The sequence below is a fragment of the Puma concolor genome, chromosome B2 (assembly GCF_028749965.1).
Source record: "Puma concolor isolate L17-30 chromosome B2, mPumCon1.1.hap2, whole genome shotgun sequence".
NCBI lineage: Eukaryota > Metazoa > Chordata > Mammalia > Carnivora > Felidae > Puma > Puma concolor.
The window spans coordinates 31,808,332-31,827,678 of record NC_141671.1 but is presented as its reverse complement, the minus strand read 5'-3'; the positions used below and the strand labels follow the sequence as shown (position 1 = coordinate 31,827,678).

At 46.1% G+C, this 19,347-nt stretch overlaps 1 protein-coding gene across 1 annotated transcript; it reads right to left on the bottom strand.

The window, feature by feature from the left end:
* Positions 1-1,450: 1,450 nt before the first annotated feature.
* LOC147580863 (butyrophilin-like protein 1) lies at positions 1,451-17,473 on the bottom strand. Its single transcript, XM_086706510.1, has 11 exons — positions 17,270-17,473; positions 15,734-15,933; positions 14,403-14,531; positions 11,673-12,020; positions 6,762-7,043; positions 6,447-6,647; positions 6,186-6,206; positions 6,075-6,101; positions 5,041-5,067; positions 2,542-2,568; positions 1,451-2,115 (listed from the first exon to the last, which is right to left on the bottom strand). Exons 3-11 carry the CDS (start codon positions 14,485-14,487, stop codon positions 1,451-1,453), a joined length of 1,683 nt encoding a protein of 560 aa, XP_086562636.1. The 5' UTR covers positions 14,488-14,531; positions 15,734-15,933; positions 17,270-17,473.
* Positions 17,474-19,347: the final 1,874 nt, after the last annotated feature.

Genomic DNA, 19,347 nt, shown 5'->3' with positions numbered 1-19,347 from the left:
TCCATTCCTCAATCAGTGAACTCTGAAGTTGCTTCATACTTGGCTTTTGTAAATAATGCTCCAACAAACATAGGGATGCATACATCACTTCAAATTAGTGTTTTCATTTTCTTTGTGTAAATACCTAATAGTGATATTAATCAATCATTCATTTATTACTATTACTATTTTGCAATACTATTTTTACTTTTTTGAGGAAACTCTATACTGTTTTCCACAGTGGCTGCACCAGGTTGCATTCCCACCAGCAGTGCAAGAAGGTTCCCCTTTCTCCACATCCTCACCAACTTCTTATTTCTTGTCTTTTTGATTTTAGCCATTCTGACAGGGGTCAAGTAATATCTCATTGTGGTTTTGATTTGCATTTCCCTGATGATGAGTGAGGTCAAGCATCTTTTCATGTGTCTATTGGTGATCTGTATGTCTTCTTTGGAAAAATATCTATTAGGTCCTCTTCCCCTCCCCCATTTTTTTAATGTTTATTTATATTTGAGAGAGAGAGAGACAGAGCATGAGCAGGGAGGGGCAGAGAGAGGGAGACACAGAATCTGAAGCAGGCTCCAGGCTCTGAGCTGTCAGCACATAGCCTGATGTGTGGCTTGAACCCACGAACTGTGAGATCATGACCTGAGCTGAAGTTGGACGCTTAACCCACTGAGCCACTCAGGCACTCCACCTTTGGACTTGGAAGTAATGAGAGGCAGTACACAGATTCTGGAAACCGTGCTCATAGTCAAAGCTTTCTGAAATTCACCCAGCGTCTGAAAATTCTCTTCCTCATTCGTATCTTTATTCTGGTAGTAGTTCTCTTCTTTCCAACTGGAGTTGACACACAAGAAGAACCAGATCCTTCTTCTTAATTCCTGAATTAACAAAGCACTGGTATTTCACGGAATAACAGACATTGATTAAGGTTGGTAAGATAAGTGTGCTTCCACCATCCCAGAATAGGAGGTATACAGTAGAATATTAGACTGCTTTCCTCTTGAACATCAATCAGCCATTCATTTCTCCAGAAATTTTTGGATGGCCAGTGTCTCTAATCAGAGTGCACATTTCCCAAAATAGAACTGGTGACCCACCCATAGCCTCTGGGTTCATCTGCACAAATCAAGTTGGATAAAATATACACCTTTTAATTCTGCAGTCATTCAGCCCTCATCTCCTTCATATCCAAGCAGAATAAAGACTGAAATAATTTTCATTACCAAAAGAAACATTACTTCCAATAGTTAAATTCAGCCTACCCCAAACAAGCTCAGTCAACTATTATCTTCTGCTGCCTGAGTATAAGGCATGAACTGACTGTTCTCATAGCCATACCCCAGGAGACTGCATCCAAAGCAAGAGGGCAAGACACCAAGTCATCCAGGACTAACCTCAGAGGCTTTTGTCTCAAGGAATGTGAAGCTCCAGAAAGAGCCACCATAAGGAGTCTGGGGTCCTATGGTCACATAGCCTCAGGGCCATCAGGGAGTAATGGAGAGCCGGCCCCTGGGAGAGCACCATCAACAGCACAGCCTGAGCTGAACTCATCCCCTGAGAGGCTTACAGGTTCCTCCAAAGAAGAAGGAGGATTGTTAAGGGGCACAGGGGTCTCTGTAGGCACACCCACCACAGAGCAGATGGTCAGGGACACATCCCCTGACTTAATCATGAAGTATGGAAACAGAGTCCCAGTGGAGGAAGTTAGAGGGAAGGAAAAAATGTGAGATCCATGAGTCATGTTATAGAAGGAAACATCCCCTTCTTTGAGGTCTAAGAAAACACCCACCCTGTGGGGAACTTCATCACGGATTTCCTGAAGCTCAGGGAGGAGAAGGGCACAGAATTTACCTCCGTACCACCCCAGAACCCAGAACCCGTTTTCTGGGTGTTCTCTGTACCAGTCTTTCCTCTCCACATCTCCCCTACAGACCCCCAGACCCCACTCGCTTCTGTTTCCATTCCTGATCTCCACCTCCCAGTAACAGCGCCCTGATGTGATGGCCTCCTGGCCCAAGATGCTACAGGGTCCTCCTGGGTCCACAGTTGTGTCCTCCAAGGTCACACTAGTCTGTCCACCAGAGACAGCAAGGTGGTGATGTGCAGACGCTGGATCCAGAGTGACAGACACTGCAGAGAGAGTTGCCAATCATGCAAGACCTTCCCCTGCCCCATAACAAGGGCACACAACCACCACCGCCAGCACCACCCTCAGACACCTAGTTGCATATGGGAAGGGCTAAGCCTCCTGAGATGAGAGTCTTCTGACTCAAGTACACAGCTCTCCAAGCAGGAGAAGTAAGCGTAAGACTGATCTGAGGGTTAGATGCGTCACAGGGAACTTGAGGACTAGTCTGGACTCTAGGACTGAAAGATATCTATTTAGAATCCAACATCAGTCACATCCACTAAGCTCAGCTATGTGACTTTCACTGCCCATCCCACTGCACAACCGTTGATGGTGCCAGCATTTGTATCACCACAGCAAGCTAAAGGAGACATCAGAAGCCATGGGGCAGCAGTAGGAGTACCCAGAAAGAATGTGAAGTAACTCACAGGCCTGGAACTTCTCCTTCCGCCAGTCTACAAGAGAACCATATTTCACAAGTGTAACAACAAATCAGAGATTTGAGGAGACTGTACATATCAGTGTCGATATCTTTTGGAAAATCATTTGGAAACATTCAGCTGAAGCATTTATTTCTTTACACACACACACACACACACACACACACACACACACAGCCATCATGCTACAGCCTTCCCATGAAAGCCAAGCTATAAAACTTAACCACTGAGAGGCTGGATAACAACCTGAAAAGAAAGCTCTAGACCCAGATTTCACCATCATATTATGCTTTCTCAAGAATCCTTAGCCACACATCTATCCTGAAAGCTAGGTTTTCTTGAGAAGAATTGGGGAGATAAAAAATTCTGAGGCCTCCATTTATTTCTAAACAATTGATTAAACTGAACTTGGAGGTTGAATCTAAGCCATGGTAGAGACCATACAACCTGGCAGAGCTGAACTTGGAAGACAACTACAAGCCCTGGGCGAGGAGAATTCAGGACACAGCATCAGAGAAATTGTCCCTAGTCAGAAGGCAATGGAGAGGTTTCAAGGAAAGGAGAGACAGAAGTTCAAGCAGGAAAGACATACATCCAGTGAAAGGACAGACACTATGAACTTGTTTCCCCTTTTCGTGGGTTATTGGGAGGAAAAATATCCTTATATGTAAGGGGAAATCAAAAATATCGGGTCTAGTCATCTGCTTCCCCCCTTAATTCCTCAGAGAGATCGAAATCACCAGGAGAAACCCCACGTGGTAGGTACCCAAATATGGTCATGTCCTAGACCCCTTATTCATGACACTGAAAAATTATTTTTCAATTTTTAAATATGATGCTTTCAGACATTAGTTCACCTCACGCTATGAGCCAATCAATATGCAAATATTTATTCTACTGTGATGGTATCTGTCCTTACAAAATAAAAAGGTATACAAGGTTATACATTAAAACACATGCACTTCAATCCATCAGAGAAGGGGGAATGCTAAAAGAAGACTATTTGATCCTTATTTTTAATAACTAAATCCCAAGAATCAGTGAGACTCTCTAAGGGGGTTTCCTCACACATCTAGCCCCAGGTCTCCTGCATCCCTGGCTCCCCCTTCTCTGCTCTCATAGTCCATGTCCATGATCATGAACAAAACAGCTGGGACAAACACCCGTGCATGCACACACACACATACACACCTCACACAGGTTCAAAGGACCCAGATTCTTAACTCACACTGGTGCTAAGTGGTGTTCTGGATAACCTTTCACTGCTTTAGGATCCCCCTCACCACACTCTTGCCCCAACTGCTACTGGAAGGTTGAGATGGTCTCAGATCAGAAGCAAACTCAGTCAGAAAAGTACTTCAAAACTGCTCAAAATACTGTAAGTCTTTTCAGAAATCTCTCAAAGAGGTATCAGGGAGTTTATTACTTCTTGTGCACCCAAAAACTTTGCACACCCTCCGTGTACTTTACACTCAAACCACCGTGATTATGATTTGTGGTCTCTCTTCCACCACTCTGACCTACCCAAAATCTCTCCAAGAGGAATCACAGGATTTCTACTCCCTTCTCATCTCCTCTCTTCCTCACTGCTTTTCTTTCCCTGATTTGTTCCCAACCTTTCTGATAAACAATTTTCACTCCTCTAACTTTCTCCTATCATATCTTCACACATTGCCCTGATAAATCAAACCAGTAACAAGCCCATCAGGTAAACATGCAATTCTCCTAAAGGAGAGATAATGGTTGTGAACAATTATAAGTTACAGTTCTTTCAAAAAAAAAATCTTTTTAAGTTCTTCCTCTGTTACACAAACATACACATAGGATTTTGTATATAATTGCAGGTAGCTCTCAGACCCACCACCAGGAGTCCATAAATATCCTGGAAGCTCTGGATCTCAGATTCAGAACAGGCAATTTAAAGCAATTACTTTCACAGCAAGCAGGGAAGTTTAGAGGAAGAAACCCAACTTGGACAAGGAGCATGAGGAAACAAATGATGACCACCATTCCAGGGGACCAAGACAAAAACAGGAAAATCAAAAGTAGATCTGCAAGATGTAGGAATTTCAGGATAAAATGGATTCAGAACCAAGGATCCCCTTAGGAATACCTGAATCGTAAGCAAGCAAGAATGATATCTGAAATCTTCTAGAGACAGCAATTTCTGGTCTACAAAGCCATTACTGTGTTCCAACTGTCCTTATAAATGAGCACTCTTTCGTCACTGCTCCAGCAAAAGCATCAGTTGAACAAGGTGTGTTCAGATGAAGTTGCTAAGCCTAATAGTGACCTACAGTAGAAGACATGTCAGAATAGAGGCAGATCTGTGTTTCCCAGAAGAGTCCCTGAAGTCTTCACAAGGAAACGACAAACATGACAAGGAGAACAGGGACACCCACCCTGTCCTGGTATGAGGTCCACTGACAGAGAAGGGGGAAGAGTTGAGGCTGAAGGGCTAAGGGCACAGAAAACTGAGTTACTCACCTGCATACAACTGCGCCTTCCTCCAGCCTGAAAAGGGACACACTCTAGTGAAATATGAGCCAGAACAAGAATGCTTAGCATTGATCTACTGGCCTGGCCTCCTCTCTGTACTACAGGTGACACTCCCAACAGAGTAGGGAGGCTGGAGAGGAGATATCCTCCTGCAATGTGCAGACAACAGGGTATTGGGGGAAATTCCCTGGATCACAGGTCAGGAAGCCTGAATTGCAGGCTGAGTTCCACCCCAGCCTGCTGCAGCTGTGTGACCTTTTGCAAAGCCATTTAGTATCCTGTGCCTTAAAAACCTCAAATATTCTTATTCTATCTCCATTCAGTTTTGCTTCTATGAAAATATTTTAGGGAATAAAATATAAATTACTCCATAATTATAAACAGAAATCATTATTACATCCAATGTTTTCCAGCAAAGAGATATTTGGGAAAGAACACAAAAGGGGACATGAATTAAGGACAGGGATTAGGTGGGATCTGGGGTAAAAAGGGCCAAACTTTCTCAGAAAACACATCACTGTTCTGGAGCATTGACAGCTAACCCCACCACATTCCCACCCATGGTCTGCCCAGTCCTCTACCCATCACTTTGTGACCAGCACCTCCAGGAACTGGAGAGAAAAGACTCTCCCTGGATGGTGTTATATGGAGGGGACACACTCCTAAACTTAATGACCCCATTTATTTACATGGCTTCTTTACCAAAATCTCAGAGCATCCAGTTTGAATGAGAACTAGTTGCATTGAAGGCTAAAAAGTTAGCAAGATGGTGGGAAGATGGGCACTGGAATAAACCCAAGATGCGTGACAGACTCCAGGGACCACCATCACCCCAGGTTCCCAAGCACTGGGTGGGAAATAGCACCCCAGATAGGGAAAGTCCATGGAGCAGGGTCCTGCCCCCCACCAGCTTCCACTTCTGTCCCAGGGAAGGGTCCATATGTCTGTGCCTGAAACAAGGAGAAGGGACACCTTAGCTTAGGTAGGACAGGAGACCCAAAGACAACTGGAGAGTCACTCACCACCCAGGTAAATGGATTTCCTCCTGCCTGAAAGACAACACAGGAAACTGGTGAGCTAATAACCAGAGTGACTGGGGACTCAGGAACTTCTGGGGAAAGAACAGAATTTACCGAGATCTTCTTGGAGTTCATCTGAAAGAGAGCGAAAAATAAGTCTGAACTCCCATCCTTAAGAAAGGAAAGACTGCACCTAAAGAACCCATAAAAGGACTTCTCGGTATCCTGAAGATCTAACTCCAGACCCGCCTCCACAGCTCCAGCTGTCCTCTCTGGACCTGTTCAGCCACCTGCTTCCAGCCAAGCCCCTTGCTGTCAGCTTGTCCTCTGCACCACCTTCCACACTTGCCTGCCTTGGCTCCTGACCTGCCTTACCTCTGGCCTTCAATGCCTCCTCCTTTGTCCGCCGGGCCTCCTCCTTGCCCCTTCGCAGTCTCTCCCATTCCTGCATCTCCTGCCTCTTTACAGTATGTTCTGTCTTGATGTAATAGGCAGCCCCAAGGAGTGAGAGCATCAGCACCACGAGGCTCACTATGAAAGCTGGCTTCCAGGGAGAGGCCTGGGGGAAGAAGGGCTCTGTGGCCAGCCAGGGACCCCATCAGCGGCACAGACCAGAGCAGCCCAGCCCAAACTCACAGAAACCCTAGGCCACTCCCTCTGGCCCTGCTGGGAATGTGAAGTAGTGCTGACCTGGGATGAAAATGGCCATCGCCTTCTTCTGGTCCAGGACGGGGTTGAGGACTGAGCAGGTCATGTTCCCTGAAGAGCTGTCCCTCACCACCAGAGCAGACTCCACGCTGAACAGCCCTTCAGTGTCTTGGGCATGGGTCTCAGAGAATGTCAGGAACTTTTCCCCATTAGCAGCTCTCCACTGTATCTGGGGCTTTGGGAACCATCCCGAGGCCGTGCACACCACTCGGACCCCATCCTCCTCTGGCCCTGTGATGTGCACTTGAGGGACAGAGCCCACACCTGTGAGAGAGAAGCTGGAGAGCTCAAGGAGGCCTTCCAGAATCCAGGGATGCCAGCAGAGCCTTCCTCTGCACAACTCTGGTGTAGCATTGCATTCCAGGGCTCCCTGGGGAGTGGTCTCTGCAAGGATTAGAGCAGGGGTCCTGCCACAGGGAACAGAAGGAAGGAGCATGGGGACCTGCAGAGGGCAGGGCTCTTCTCCCATCCATGAAGCTGGGAAGTCCATCACCCAGAGTAACACAAAGGAATTTCATCCCAAGTTCTATCCTTCTCTGCTCTTCTCAGCTCACACACTCTCCAGGGCATCGGCTAGCACACTCACTGCCCTGTGGTAAATCATTTCCATCCTTGACAACCTTACCTACTTCCTGAGCTCCCCCTGCTAATATCCACATGTTAGCTCTGCCAGGATTCCTCACAGATGCTTCAAACTCAAACCCTGAACTGATTCATATTTGGCTTCTCTGTGATAGGCTGATGATGAAAATATTCCCAATCCTTAAGCCTGTTTCACATCCAGCTCACCTTCTGCCTATGAAGGCATATATTTAACGCCTTCACACTCTGCTTCCGGGTTCCATCATGGGACTTATCTGGGCCACTGAGAGTTCAGGGAATGTGACTCCAGCAGAGTTGGAAAGTACTTGTGCCATTGCCTTGCCCTCTGCCACAGGAAGGACATGCTTGGGCTAGAGCAGTCCTTCCAGCCAAAGCTGTCCTAGATCAGCCAACAGCCCAATGAACTTCACCCGTGTGAGTAAACCCAGTCAAGGTCGACTGTCAGGACAAAATATATTAAAAGGGAGAGGCTTCTTGTCCCTGTTGAAAGTAAGGTCCCTTCCCATCCTTTTCTTATGCCATTTACTTGAGGAAATTTGTGATTGTGGGGGCTTTCTCTCCTCTTTGAAATGTATATACGTCATCTGCGAAAACTACATAGGCCTTTTGTCAGGGTTGTGATCCAGGAATGTGTTTCTCAAGACCTTGGGAGCCCTCTTTCTGCACTGTTAACACCAAGGTGGACAGCACCCCTCTCTCCCAGTTACTGGGGGAGTGTAGGAGCCTAACCTCATTGGGGACCAGGGCCCAAGTGCAAAACCACTTCCTGTCATAAAGATGGGAGAAGCGGTAAAAACAAACTGTTTTAACTTTTATTTGTCTGGAAAACTCTTCATCTTTCCTTCCATTCTGAATGACAGCCTTGCTGCATGTTTTTTCCTTTAGGTACTCTGAATATATCCTGCCACTCCCTCCTGGCCTGACAAGTTTCTGTTGAAATCTCTACTGAGTAACAGGAGGAAGTGTTGAACCACTATATTGCACTATATTGAGCCACTATATAAAACTACATGTTAACTACACTGGAATTTAAAAAGCTTTTTTTTGGGGGGGCGCCTGGGTGGCGCAGTCGGTTAAGCATCCGACTTCAGCCAGGTCACCATCTCGCGGTCCGTGAGTTCGAGCCCCGCATCAGGCTCTGGGCTGATGGCTCGGAGCCTGGAGCCTGTTTCTGATTCTGTGTCTCCCTCTCTCTCTGCCGCTCCCCCGTTCATGCTCTGTCTCCCTCTGTCCCAAAAATAAAATAAAACGTTGAAAAAAAATTTTTAAAAAAATAAAAAGCTTTTTTTTTAACTTTTAAGATTGGGGAATTTGTTTTTCCTTGGGATAAAGCCAATCAGCTAACATAGATGGTCGCCCCAATTACCAAGTACATTTAGGGTGTGCTGCCCATGACAAATGATACTGTCAAGTCCATTTACTTGAGGGCTAGTAACTGTCTATCCAGAGAACATGTATGTAACAAGTTGCGTCTGCATGGCTATGTAAAAAGGTGAGATTTCTTCTGTCTTTGCAACCCCTTGGTAGATTCTCTGGGATGCACATCACTTACTGGTTAATGCTAATGACATAATAATAATAAACATAATAAAAATGTTTTCTTTCCCTACTACCTTTGTGAAGACGATTTCTGGATTCGGAGACTTTGTGTTTAATTATATTTCCCCTACACTTAAGATGTATGAGTAAGCACCATTAAGATTTGTCAAACACAGCTCAGGTGAGCTGAACTCCCCTAATGCTCAACAGTAAATAAAAGGTTGTTACTATGTGCAACTGAGATTTCTGTCTGTGTTGCACAGCATTATGACAGCAATCAACAACTAACACAAAATAGCACTACTTCTAAATACTACTACTAAACAACAAATTGCCAAAAAACATGCAAACAAACAACAATTAAAACAAAACAAAACAAAAAAAAACCTTGGGAGTCTCCAGTCCCTTCTCTCCAACCCCCAAACTCTTTGCTTCCCCAAATCCACCCACTCAGTTGGGTCTACTTTCCAAACATCTCTGACACTGGAACCCCTTCTCTTCTCCCACCCCACTGCTCTGACATCAATTCAGGGAACCATCGTCCCCACCCTGTAACTACATGTCTTTCTCCAGTCTTGCTCACCTTCTATGTACCCTCTCTCACAGCTGTCAAAGCAAACCTCCTCCCAAAAACACCTCCCTTCACTGCTCTGTTTAAAATTTCCTCAGCTCTTCTTCCCAACTCGGTAATACACCACACAAAGCCTTCTATGGTCTGGCATCGCCCCTAACCTCAAAACCCCTCACCACTTCTTCCCAAGTTCTCCCACCCGGGCCACTCCAGCCCCAGGACTATTTGGTTAGCTGTTGAACTGCTCATAACCACAATCACCATGCTCTCTGTGCCCTTCATCAACCACCAGGGCTCTTTGGAACACTTTCTGGATTCACTCAAGTACCTGCTCAAGTGTGTACTCCTCATGCACTGTTCAAGATCAATCCCTTCTCTCTGCCCGTGGACCAGGATTGTCACTTCTCACCAACCTCCCATCCACCTGTCTCACCAACCACATGGCTTCCTTGTCTGCCCAGACACACCAGCCACACTCCAACCTTGGTTGTTTCACATGAGTATTCCTCTGCTTGGAACTCTCACCCCCAGATACCCACTTAGCTAAGTCTCTACTCACCACCATCTAACATCCTCTATAACCCATCTGTCTGTCTAGTTACTGTCTTTAACATAAACTCTGCAGGACAGGGATCTCTATTTGGTTCACTGATGTATTCAGGTGCCCAGAAGGGGACCTGGCACTTAGTAGGGATTCTATATATCTTAAAAGGGTATAAAGAATTAAGTAGGTTGGGAATGCAAGCCGGTGCAGCCACTCTGGAAAATACTATGAAGGTTCCCCAAAAAAACTACAAATAGAACTACCTTACGACCCAGCAATTGAACTACTAGGCATTTATCCAAGGGATACAGTTGTGCTGTTTCAAAGGGACACATGCACCCCCATGTTTATAGCAGCACTTACAACATTAGCCAAAGTATGGAAAGAGCCCAACTGTTCATCGATGGATGAATGGATAAAAAAGAGGTGGTATATATATACAATAGAGTATTACTCGGCAATCAAAAAGAATGAAATCTTGCCATCTGCAAGTACGTGGATGGAACTAGAGGGTATTATGCTAAGTGAAATTAGTCAGTCAGAGAAAGACAAAAATCATATGACTTCACTCATATGAGGATTTTAAGAGACAAAACAGATGAACATAAAGGAAGGGAAACAAAAATAATATAAAAACAGGGAGGGGGACAAAACAGAAGAGACTCATAAACATGGAGAACAAACTGAGGGTTACTGGAAGGGTTGAGGGAGGGGGATGGGCTAAATGCGTAAGAGGCACTAAAGAATCTACTCCTGAAATCATTGTTGTACTATATGCTAACTAATTTGGATGTAAATTTTTAAAAATTAAAAAAATAATTAAATACATAAATAAATAAAGTTCAGTGTGGGGAAAAAAAGATACTGGTATATTGTTAGGACAGACAAATTAATGCAAAAATGGGGGCAAGGGGTGTTGAGTAACAGATAATTAGCCAGTCCTTAGAGGAAAAATTTTAAAAGAATGTACTCATGAACTTGCATGCATTGATGACAGAGTTGTAAATCAAAAGAAATACTTCTGATTTACTTTTCATCAATTTAACAAAAATGTGATATTATACTCGAGTCGTAATACTTTCTTTTATGAAAGAAAACTTAAAAATAAACTGATGATTGGGGCACCTGGGTGGCTCAGTCGGTTGAGCGTCTGACTTCAGGTCACGTCATGATCTCGCAGCTCGTGAGTTGGAGCCCCGTGTCGGGCTCTTTGCTGACAGCTCAGAGCCTGGAGCCTGCTTCAGATTCTGTGTCTCCCTCTCTCTCTGCCCCAACCCACTCGCATTCTGTCTCTTTCTCTCTCAAAAATAAATAAACATTTAAAAAAAGAAATAAACTGATGATGTTTCTAACAACAAAAAAAAAGAATTAAGTGAGTGATGGGCATTGAGGAGGGCACCTGTTGGGATGAGCACTGGGTGTTGTATGGAAACCAATTAGACAATAAATTATATAATAAATAAATAAATAAACATTAAAAAATAAAAAAAAGAATTATAAGGATTCCTATTGAACTAAGCAATAAGTGAAAATCACTCCTTTCTTCATTTCTAAAATGAGGGGACTGATTCACTTGGCCCCTGAGGTCGCTCCCAACTCCAACACTCAGGACACTAAATATAGATCAACCACTCACCTGCCACCATCAGCTCCAAACTGGCCTCTTCATAGAAACTTCCCTTTCTGAAGAAGCAGGTATACAGCCCGTTGTCGGAAGCCTGGACCTTGTGGATACGCACAGTGGCCTCCCCCTGGCTGAGGAAGTCCTTCACCAGCGAGGTCCGCCCTGTGTACTGAGCCAGCTGCTCTTCTTTCTGTTCCTGCTGGTTTTCATAGATGAACACTGCTTCTGAGAACTTGGAGCGGAACCACCGCAGCTCCATGTTTTCCACATCCATGGCTGGGGACACATGACAGGGCAGCGTGACGTTCCCACCCAGCACTGCCACGATGGGGTCCGAGGGGCCAATCACCACAAACTCCTCTGTGGACACAGACACAGGAGTGAGAAAGTGGAGAGACACAGGTAGGGAGGCATGGAACACATACTGTCAGGTGGGGGACCCAGGCAGGCAGGGGTGAGTAGCAGGTGGGAGGCTCTGACCTGACAGACTGAGCTGTGACCACTCTGAATTGGGACAAGATCATCTTACCACACCTTTGAAACCCGGAAATGATATCAAAGAGACTCCCTCAGCAGCCTGTGTTCCTGGTTTCCAGCCCTCCATGAAGGACTCTCTAACTCAGGGGTTCTAACCTTCCACAAGCATTACAATCACCAGGAAGGCTTGTAAAACACTGACAGCTGGGCTCCACCCCCAGAGCTTCTGGCTCAGTATATCTGGGGTGGATCCAACGATGCACATTGCTAAGGGGTTCCCAGGGATGCTGAGACTGATGTTCCAGGGACCATACTCTGAGATCACAGCTCCAGCTTGGCTCCTCTTAGAACAGGACTGAAAACTGGTTGAAGTTTATTATTTCTGCCCATGTGTTTCTCCTCTGCTGAATTACGTGTGCATTAAAAACTACAGCCCACAGTTATTTCCATTAAAACCTGCCCTCACTCCATCACACAAGCACCCAAATCACCACCACTTTTCACAGGCCTTGGTCTTCTGAGACGTGGTGGACACGTCATGACATGACACTTCTGCAGAAAGAACCCTGTTGGATCTCCAAAGAGTGACTTCTCATCTCCTGTGCTACTCGACTTTGGCTGAGTCACTATCTGTCTCACCTGAGGAATGACAGTGACTAGTGTCCCTGGGACTATCCTCTTCCCGGCCCCATTTGTGTGACCCTTTTAACCTGCAAGTAAAACCATGTCCCCTTTCTATCCAAGCCCTCCAATGCCTCTCTGGTTCCCGAAGTGACCTGCAAGCCCAATAAGGATGATCCCTCAGTGCTCTCTGACATCCAACTCTTGTTTCTCTTTCTTGCTCACTCTGTTCCACCCAACACGTGCCTCCTCTGCTCCTTCAACACCCAGGCACACTGCCTGCTTTGCTCTGGCTGCTCCCCACTCTGGACCCTCTTTCCTTGGCGATCTGGACAGGATGGTACTCCACATGTTCATTCCCATCTCACTGCCTACACCGACCACCTTATGGAGCACTGCTGCCCGCCCACACACCCTCCTGCACTGCTGACTGCCCACCTTGCTCTACTTCCTTCTCCCATACTGTCCACTCCTCTAACAGACATAGATTCCATGGAGTGGAGGTAGTTAGTACTCGCTGTCTCCTGCCAGAATGTAAGCTCTGTGGAGACAGGGACTCTGGTTTGTACATAGATCAGCACCTTACACAAACTTCATATCCTGTAAATATTTATGGAATGTAATGAATTAATAACCGAATAACTACTTAGATACCAATAGAGCCAGCAAACAAAAAATAAAAGAAATTTATTTTCACACTTTTCATAGTGAAATTCACATTTTTTTTTACTTTGTAAGACATAAACTCCTCATTAGACAACTGTCTTGGTCCCCTTCCTTATTTTATGGTCCTGGGACTTTTACCTTTTTTAAAAAATTTATTTTATTTACATTCAAATTAGTTAACATACAGTGTAGTATTGGTTTCAAGTGTAGGACCCAGTGATTCATCACTTGTATATGACACCCAGTGCTCATCCCAACAAGTGCCCTCCTTAATGCCCATCACACATTTAGCCCATCCCCTACCCACCTCTCCTCTAGCAGTCCTCAGTTTGTTCTCTGTATTTAAGAGTCTCTAATGGTTTGCCTCCCTCTCTGTTTTTATCTTACTTTTCCTTTCCCTCCGCTGTTTTGTTTCTTAAATTCTACAGATGAGTGAAATCATATGGTATTCATCTCTCTCTGACTCATCTCGCTTAGCATAACACCCTCAGGTTCCATCCACATTGTTGCAAATGGCAAGATTTCATTCTTTTTGCTCACCGAGTAGTATTCCATTGTACGTCTATACTGCTTCTTATTTATCCATTAATCAGTCAATGGACATTTGGGCTCTTTCCAATACTTTGGCTATTCTTGATAGTGCTATTATAAACATTGGGGTGCATGTGCCCCTTTAATAAGCACTTTGTTTCCTTTGGATAAATACCTAGCAGTGCAACTGTTGAGTTGTCGGGTGGTTTTACTGTTAATGTTTCGAGGAACCTCCATACTGTCTTCTAGAGTGGCTGCACCAGGTTGCATTTGGTTCTGGGACTCTTCTTAAATGTTTAATTATAACTAGCGGCTGGGGGATCACCAGACCTTTCCTACAGCCAGGGCCTCCACCAATTACCATGTCCTGATGGAGACACAGGAGGGCTCCCAGAGGCTCTCACACGCCCATGGGAGATGCAGGAAGGGGAATGAGGACACACTTACCTGCAGACCCCCCAGCAGGCAACTGGAAGAAGAGAAGCAGGGAGGTGAGAGGGGAGAGCAAAGAGCCTCTGCAGCAATCGTCCATTTCCTCAGGGCTGGGGAGACACAGGGCAGGAGGCAGGAGAACACCTACAGAGATGAGGAGAGCCAGCCCACAGCTCTGGGCCTCAGAACACACAGAAGGGCTCAAGACTGATAATAATCCCCAGAACAAGAAGACTCATTATGCTGATGGGGCTGGGGGCCCCCACAAGCCTGGTACCAAGAAAGCCCTCCCAGTCCCTCGGAAAGCTTTCGCAGACTGCTCTGCTCATAGGACCAGAACCCTCCTGCCTTAGCACAGGGCCTCCTCCAAGTCTGTATGAGTCGCAGACCACCAGAGATGCCCAGGGACACGGGCCCAGACTCAGGCCCCTGCCCATGAAGGACCCGCCAGGTCCTGTGTGCTGTTCTTCTGCTGCCCCCTAATTATGACCAGGGAACCACTCAGAAGCATGAGAGTCAGACGACATCTTCCTCAAGGACATTGAGGTTCTCACCACACGCATCCTGTATTGAAGCCCTTTGCTTATTGAGTTCACCCAAATTTCAGCTCTCACCTCCCCCCACATGTTGTTGCTCAGGACAAAGGACCTGGCCTTACTCCCAATAGAGGGCTCCATCAATTCCCTATGAAAAGTTGATCCTCATCCTCTATAACTCTGAGGAGTTTCTGCCTCAGGACAAAGGAATCCAGGAGGAGGCTGCCTGGGTAGCTTAGTCGGTTAAATATCTGACCCTTAATTGCAGCTCAGGTCTTGATCACAAGTCATGAGTTCAAGCCCCACGTTGGCACAGGGTGTGAAGCCTACTAAAAAAAAAAAAAAAAAAAAAAAAAAAGAGGCTCCCAGGAGAGAGAGAGCACAGAAACGATAAAATGCATCCTGGTCAGACAAAAAAGGGCTTCAAACCACCTACTGCTGGGTGGAGTGGGGATCCGGCAGCAAATAGTACTGAGAAGAACAGATTCTGGAGGTGACTGCTGACTTCTCCAGATTCAGCCACTCTCTAGGCAACCAGCTTAGGCTAGTTTATTGACCTGTTCTGCCTCAGTTTCCTCAATGTCAAATGGGGATAGTAACAGGATCTCACCCCAACATGCAGGGATGTAGTGCTACACAAATGTCAGTAAGTGAATGAAGTGCAGGCATCACTGTATTTGTCCTGGGTCTTCTCAGAGCCTCATTATTACCCAGCACCACCACCCTCACCACAAGCTCAGCCACTTCCTCAAAGCCAGCTGCTCCCACCTTTCCTTTTATTGGCCAAAAGCATCTTCAGAACCAACTTACCTGCTTAGAAAGCTGAGACTTCTGGAATGTCTCTAACTCAGTAGTGTGAGATCTCAGCAGACCCCAAATCTGCTCTCAGAGATTGCACTTGCAGTTAGCTGCTCTGAGCCCCAAAACCTGCTTCCAATTCCAACGTTGGGTGCCATAGGGTCTTCTTGCCTGAGAGGCAGGTGGTTCCCAGATGAGTGGGGAAGCAGAACCTGAACAGGTTACAGGAGTCTGAGCCCAAACAGGGTCCTGGGCCCCCAGAGAGCACTCCCAAACAGGAGAATCGACCCTTCTCTGTCTCCTGCACCATTTGAAAGTGAAAGCTTACAAAAAACAATCCCAGCAGACTCTGCCCTGCCCTCTGGATGGTGTACCCCAGTTATCAGTAAGGAAGCAACATGATCAGAGCCACAGAAACAGGGCAGGTCCAGGTACAGTGACCCACCCTGCAGGGAGTCACACAGAGGTACAGACTCAGCATTAGTATGATGAACAACTGCTACTCTCCAGGTTGGCTAACTTCTAAACCATAAGCAGAGAGTGTGTATGGCACAGCCAAGACTAATACCTAGCCCTATGCATGGCTGTTCACTACTGAGACTACTCATGACAGTTGGTGAATACCAACAGGCAAGAGTCTTTGAAAAGCCCCTGGTGTAGCTGCTTTGCTTTTCTTCACCCGGAGACCACATAGGTGTGGCAACAGAGAGGTTACTACTGGGCATCAGGAGCTTCCAGGACCAGTTCCAGGACTCTGGCCCTGCCCAAGCTGAATGGGCAGCACCCTGTGGCTTGTTAGTATTTTACAAGTATGCATGGCCTGGATACACCATTCAGTCCCCTCCCTGCCAGGCTGCAGTGTGCCCTAGGAAAGATGGATGTTATGGTCTCTGAAGGAAAACCCTGGAGCACTGGGGCTTCCTCCAGCCCCTCCCTACCTGTATGTTCCCATCTCAGCAGGACACCTTGGTTCACTCAGTTACATCTGCCAGAAACTGGAGGGTCATTCCACTACACAGTCCATGTTCCCACCCAGTCTACCTCCAATGCACCAGAAATGTTCAAGACTTTTCTCAAATCCATATCTGTGGCCAGGACCTAGTTCCTGGCCACCCCCATTTCTCCCCTGGCCCAAGCAGGGTGTCCCTGCTTCCCCATGAGTGTCCCCTGCCCACCTCCAGCCTGACCTCCTCAAGTTCATTTTCCTTCCAAGGTCATGATCCTCTCAAGTCAGATCTGCCTTATCTGTTCAAGGGATCCCCCTATAAACCTCTTGTCTGTGATTCCCAGGGCACAGCTTCCTCTCCGACCTCTTTCCATCACTCTGCCAGTTGTCCCTCACTGGCCTGAGTTAGTTCCTCCAGTGACTTCCTCCGTTCCGAAGCCTCGGGCCTTCTCACAAGTCATTGTATGATCTTGCTCTCTCATTCTCTCTCTCTCTCTTTCTCATCCCCCAAACCCCTTAACGACTCATTCTTGCCTAATGTGACCTTCCCCAGAGGAACCCTAGCCCACCTGCTCATCCCCATACGTGCCCCATCCACGTACTTGTTGGAGTTTTACTGGCACCCTGTCCTCCAGCACAGCTCTGACATTGGTTCTTCTGTGGAATGTCTGTGGCATCCACAAAGGGAGGCACTGTGTGCCCTGCTCACATGCCCAGGACACAGTAAACAATAAACTTTGCTTGAGCTCATTTGCAGAGGACTCACTGCAGCAGCCCATTGGCTACTCAGCCTTGTCCAAATTTGGAAAACATTTCATTCCACTGAGAAACACAAAGACGGTTAACTCTGACCAAAACAAGTCAGCCCAGCCCCTTGGTGGATACAACCCCACCATCTTTCCTGCTCGTTTTTTCTTCCTGTCCCAAATATATATGCTTCACCGAAACATCCCCAGGCTAGAAACTCAGATTCAACCACTTTTGCTTACTCCCTCAAGCCTGCCCAGTGCTCAGGTGTTCATGAGTTAAGTGACTGGTGTTAAGACACTAGCTTGGGCTACAGCTTCCCTGGTCACATTTCTGCCAGGTTGTTGTCATTTATCTTCATTCTACAGGAGAGGAAACCAAATCTATCAAAGTTTTGCAACCACACACCCAGCAAAGCCTCACCCAGCCTTCATTCACTCTTGATTGTTCTGAATAATTCACTGGATTTTCCTTTGTTTTCATGAAACAAGGCCTGACTGGCTCATGATGCATGGGCTTGATAGGTTTCTGCCTGCATTTCTGGTCTGAGATATTAAAACCTTGCACAAATCCAAGACCTCTGAGTATATCTGAACACATCCCAGGTTGTCATCCGCAAAGGTCTATTCTGCCAATATCCACTTAGACTTGGGACTATTGGGAAAATGTATCTTAACGGAAAAATAACAAATGAGGGGAGGCTGGGTGACTCAGTCCATTAAGCATTTGACTCTTGATTTTGGCTCAGGTCACGATCTCACAGTTTGTGGGATCAAGTCCCTTGTTGGGCTCTGTGCTGAGAGAGGAGCCTGCTTGGGATTCTTTCTCTCCCTCTCTTTTTGTCCCTCGCCCACTCACGTGGGTGCGCACACTCACTCTCTCTCAAAAATAAATAAACTTTTTAAAAAGTCAATATTTTTTTAAAAAAAAGAAAGAAAAATAACAAATGAGATAAGAACCAATATCAGCTTCCAGGTCCACCCCCCCCCACCCATGCCACCACCAATCCCTGCCCAACGGGGAGACTCCTCAATGCCTAAGACACATTAGGGAAATTTGATGAAAAGACTGTGGGAAGAATTTGACTGAGTTCCTACTAAGTGCCGGGAACTGGGCTACACAAGTTGTATTTATGACACTTCATTTTCACACATGCACACAGAGATGAAGGAAGACATGAGCCCTGCCCTCTATTAACCTTTAATCCAGGAACTTTCTAGAGGAGGGAAGGCTGGACCTGCAAGGTGCACCCCTCCTTACTGCCCCACATGACCCAGTCCACGAGCCCAGCCCAGCCCCTAGCTCCACACAGCTCTGGGTGAAACAGGAGCAGGAAGAGGACCTTGAACTCAGCAACGGACCAGGATGATATGGCCAGAAAGCTTATCTCCCTTGAAGGCCAGTCCTTCGATCCCACGATGGGAGGAAGGGGAGAGGAAGGAATGACAAAGCACAGGGAAGATGTTCCTGAAGGACACTGGAAGGACACCTGGGGACACTGCAGGAAGGACACCACACAGCAAACTTCACCGTCCTCCCCCAGCTCTCAGACTCATGTTCCAGCTGTTCGTCAACAAATACTGTCCACTGGCCATGAATGATTTTTCTTGCTCAATATAAGTGATCCCGATGCTAGTGTGTTAATATTATACTTTCTCCTTTAACAGCCATGTAATGCCTCTTATCTTTAGTTGTTTCAAGTACTTTTGAAACACTTTTCAGATAAATATTAAGCCATAAATCAATGGCTAATATAAAAAGAAGTGTAATTTTAAAATGTGACATTTGGTGGAAAGGACTAAACCTCATCTTTAAAAATCTGCAATCTGGTGAATCTTAATTTATTTTGACGCTGTGAAGGTGAAGGTTCACTGGGTTATCTTCCACTGAAGGAAAAAAGTTTATACAAGTGTTTCCTGCTTGTTTGGTATCT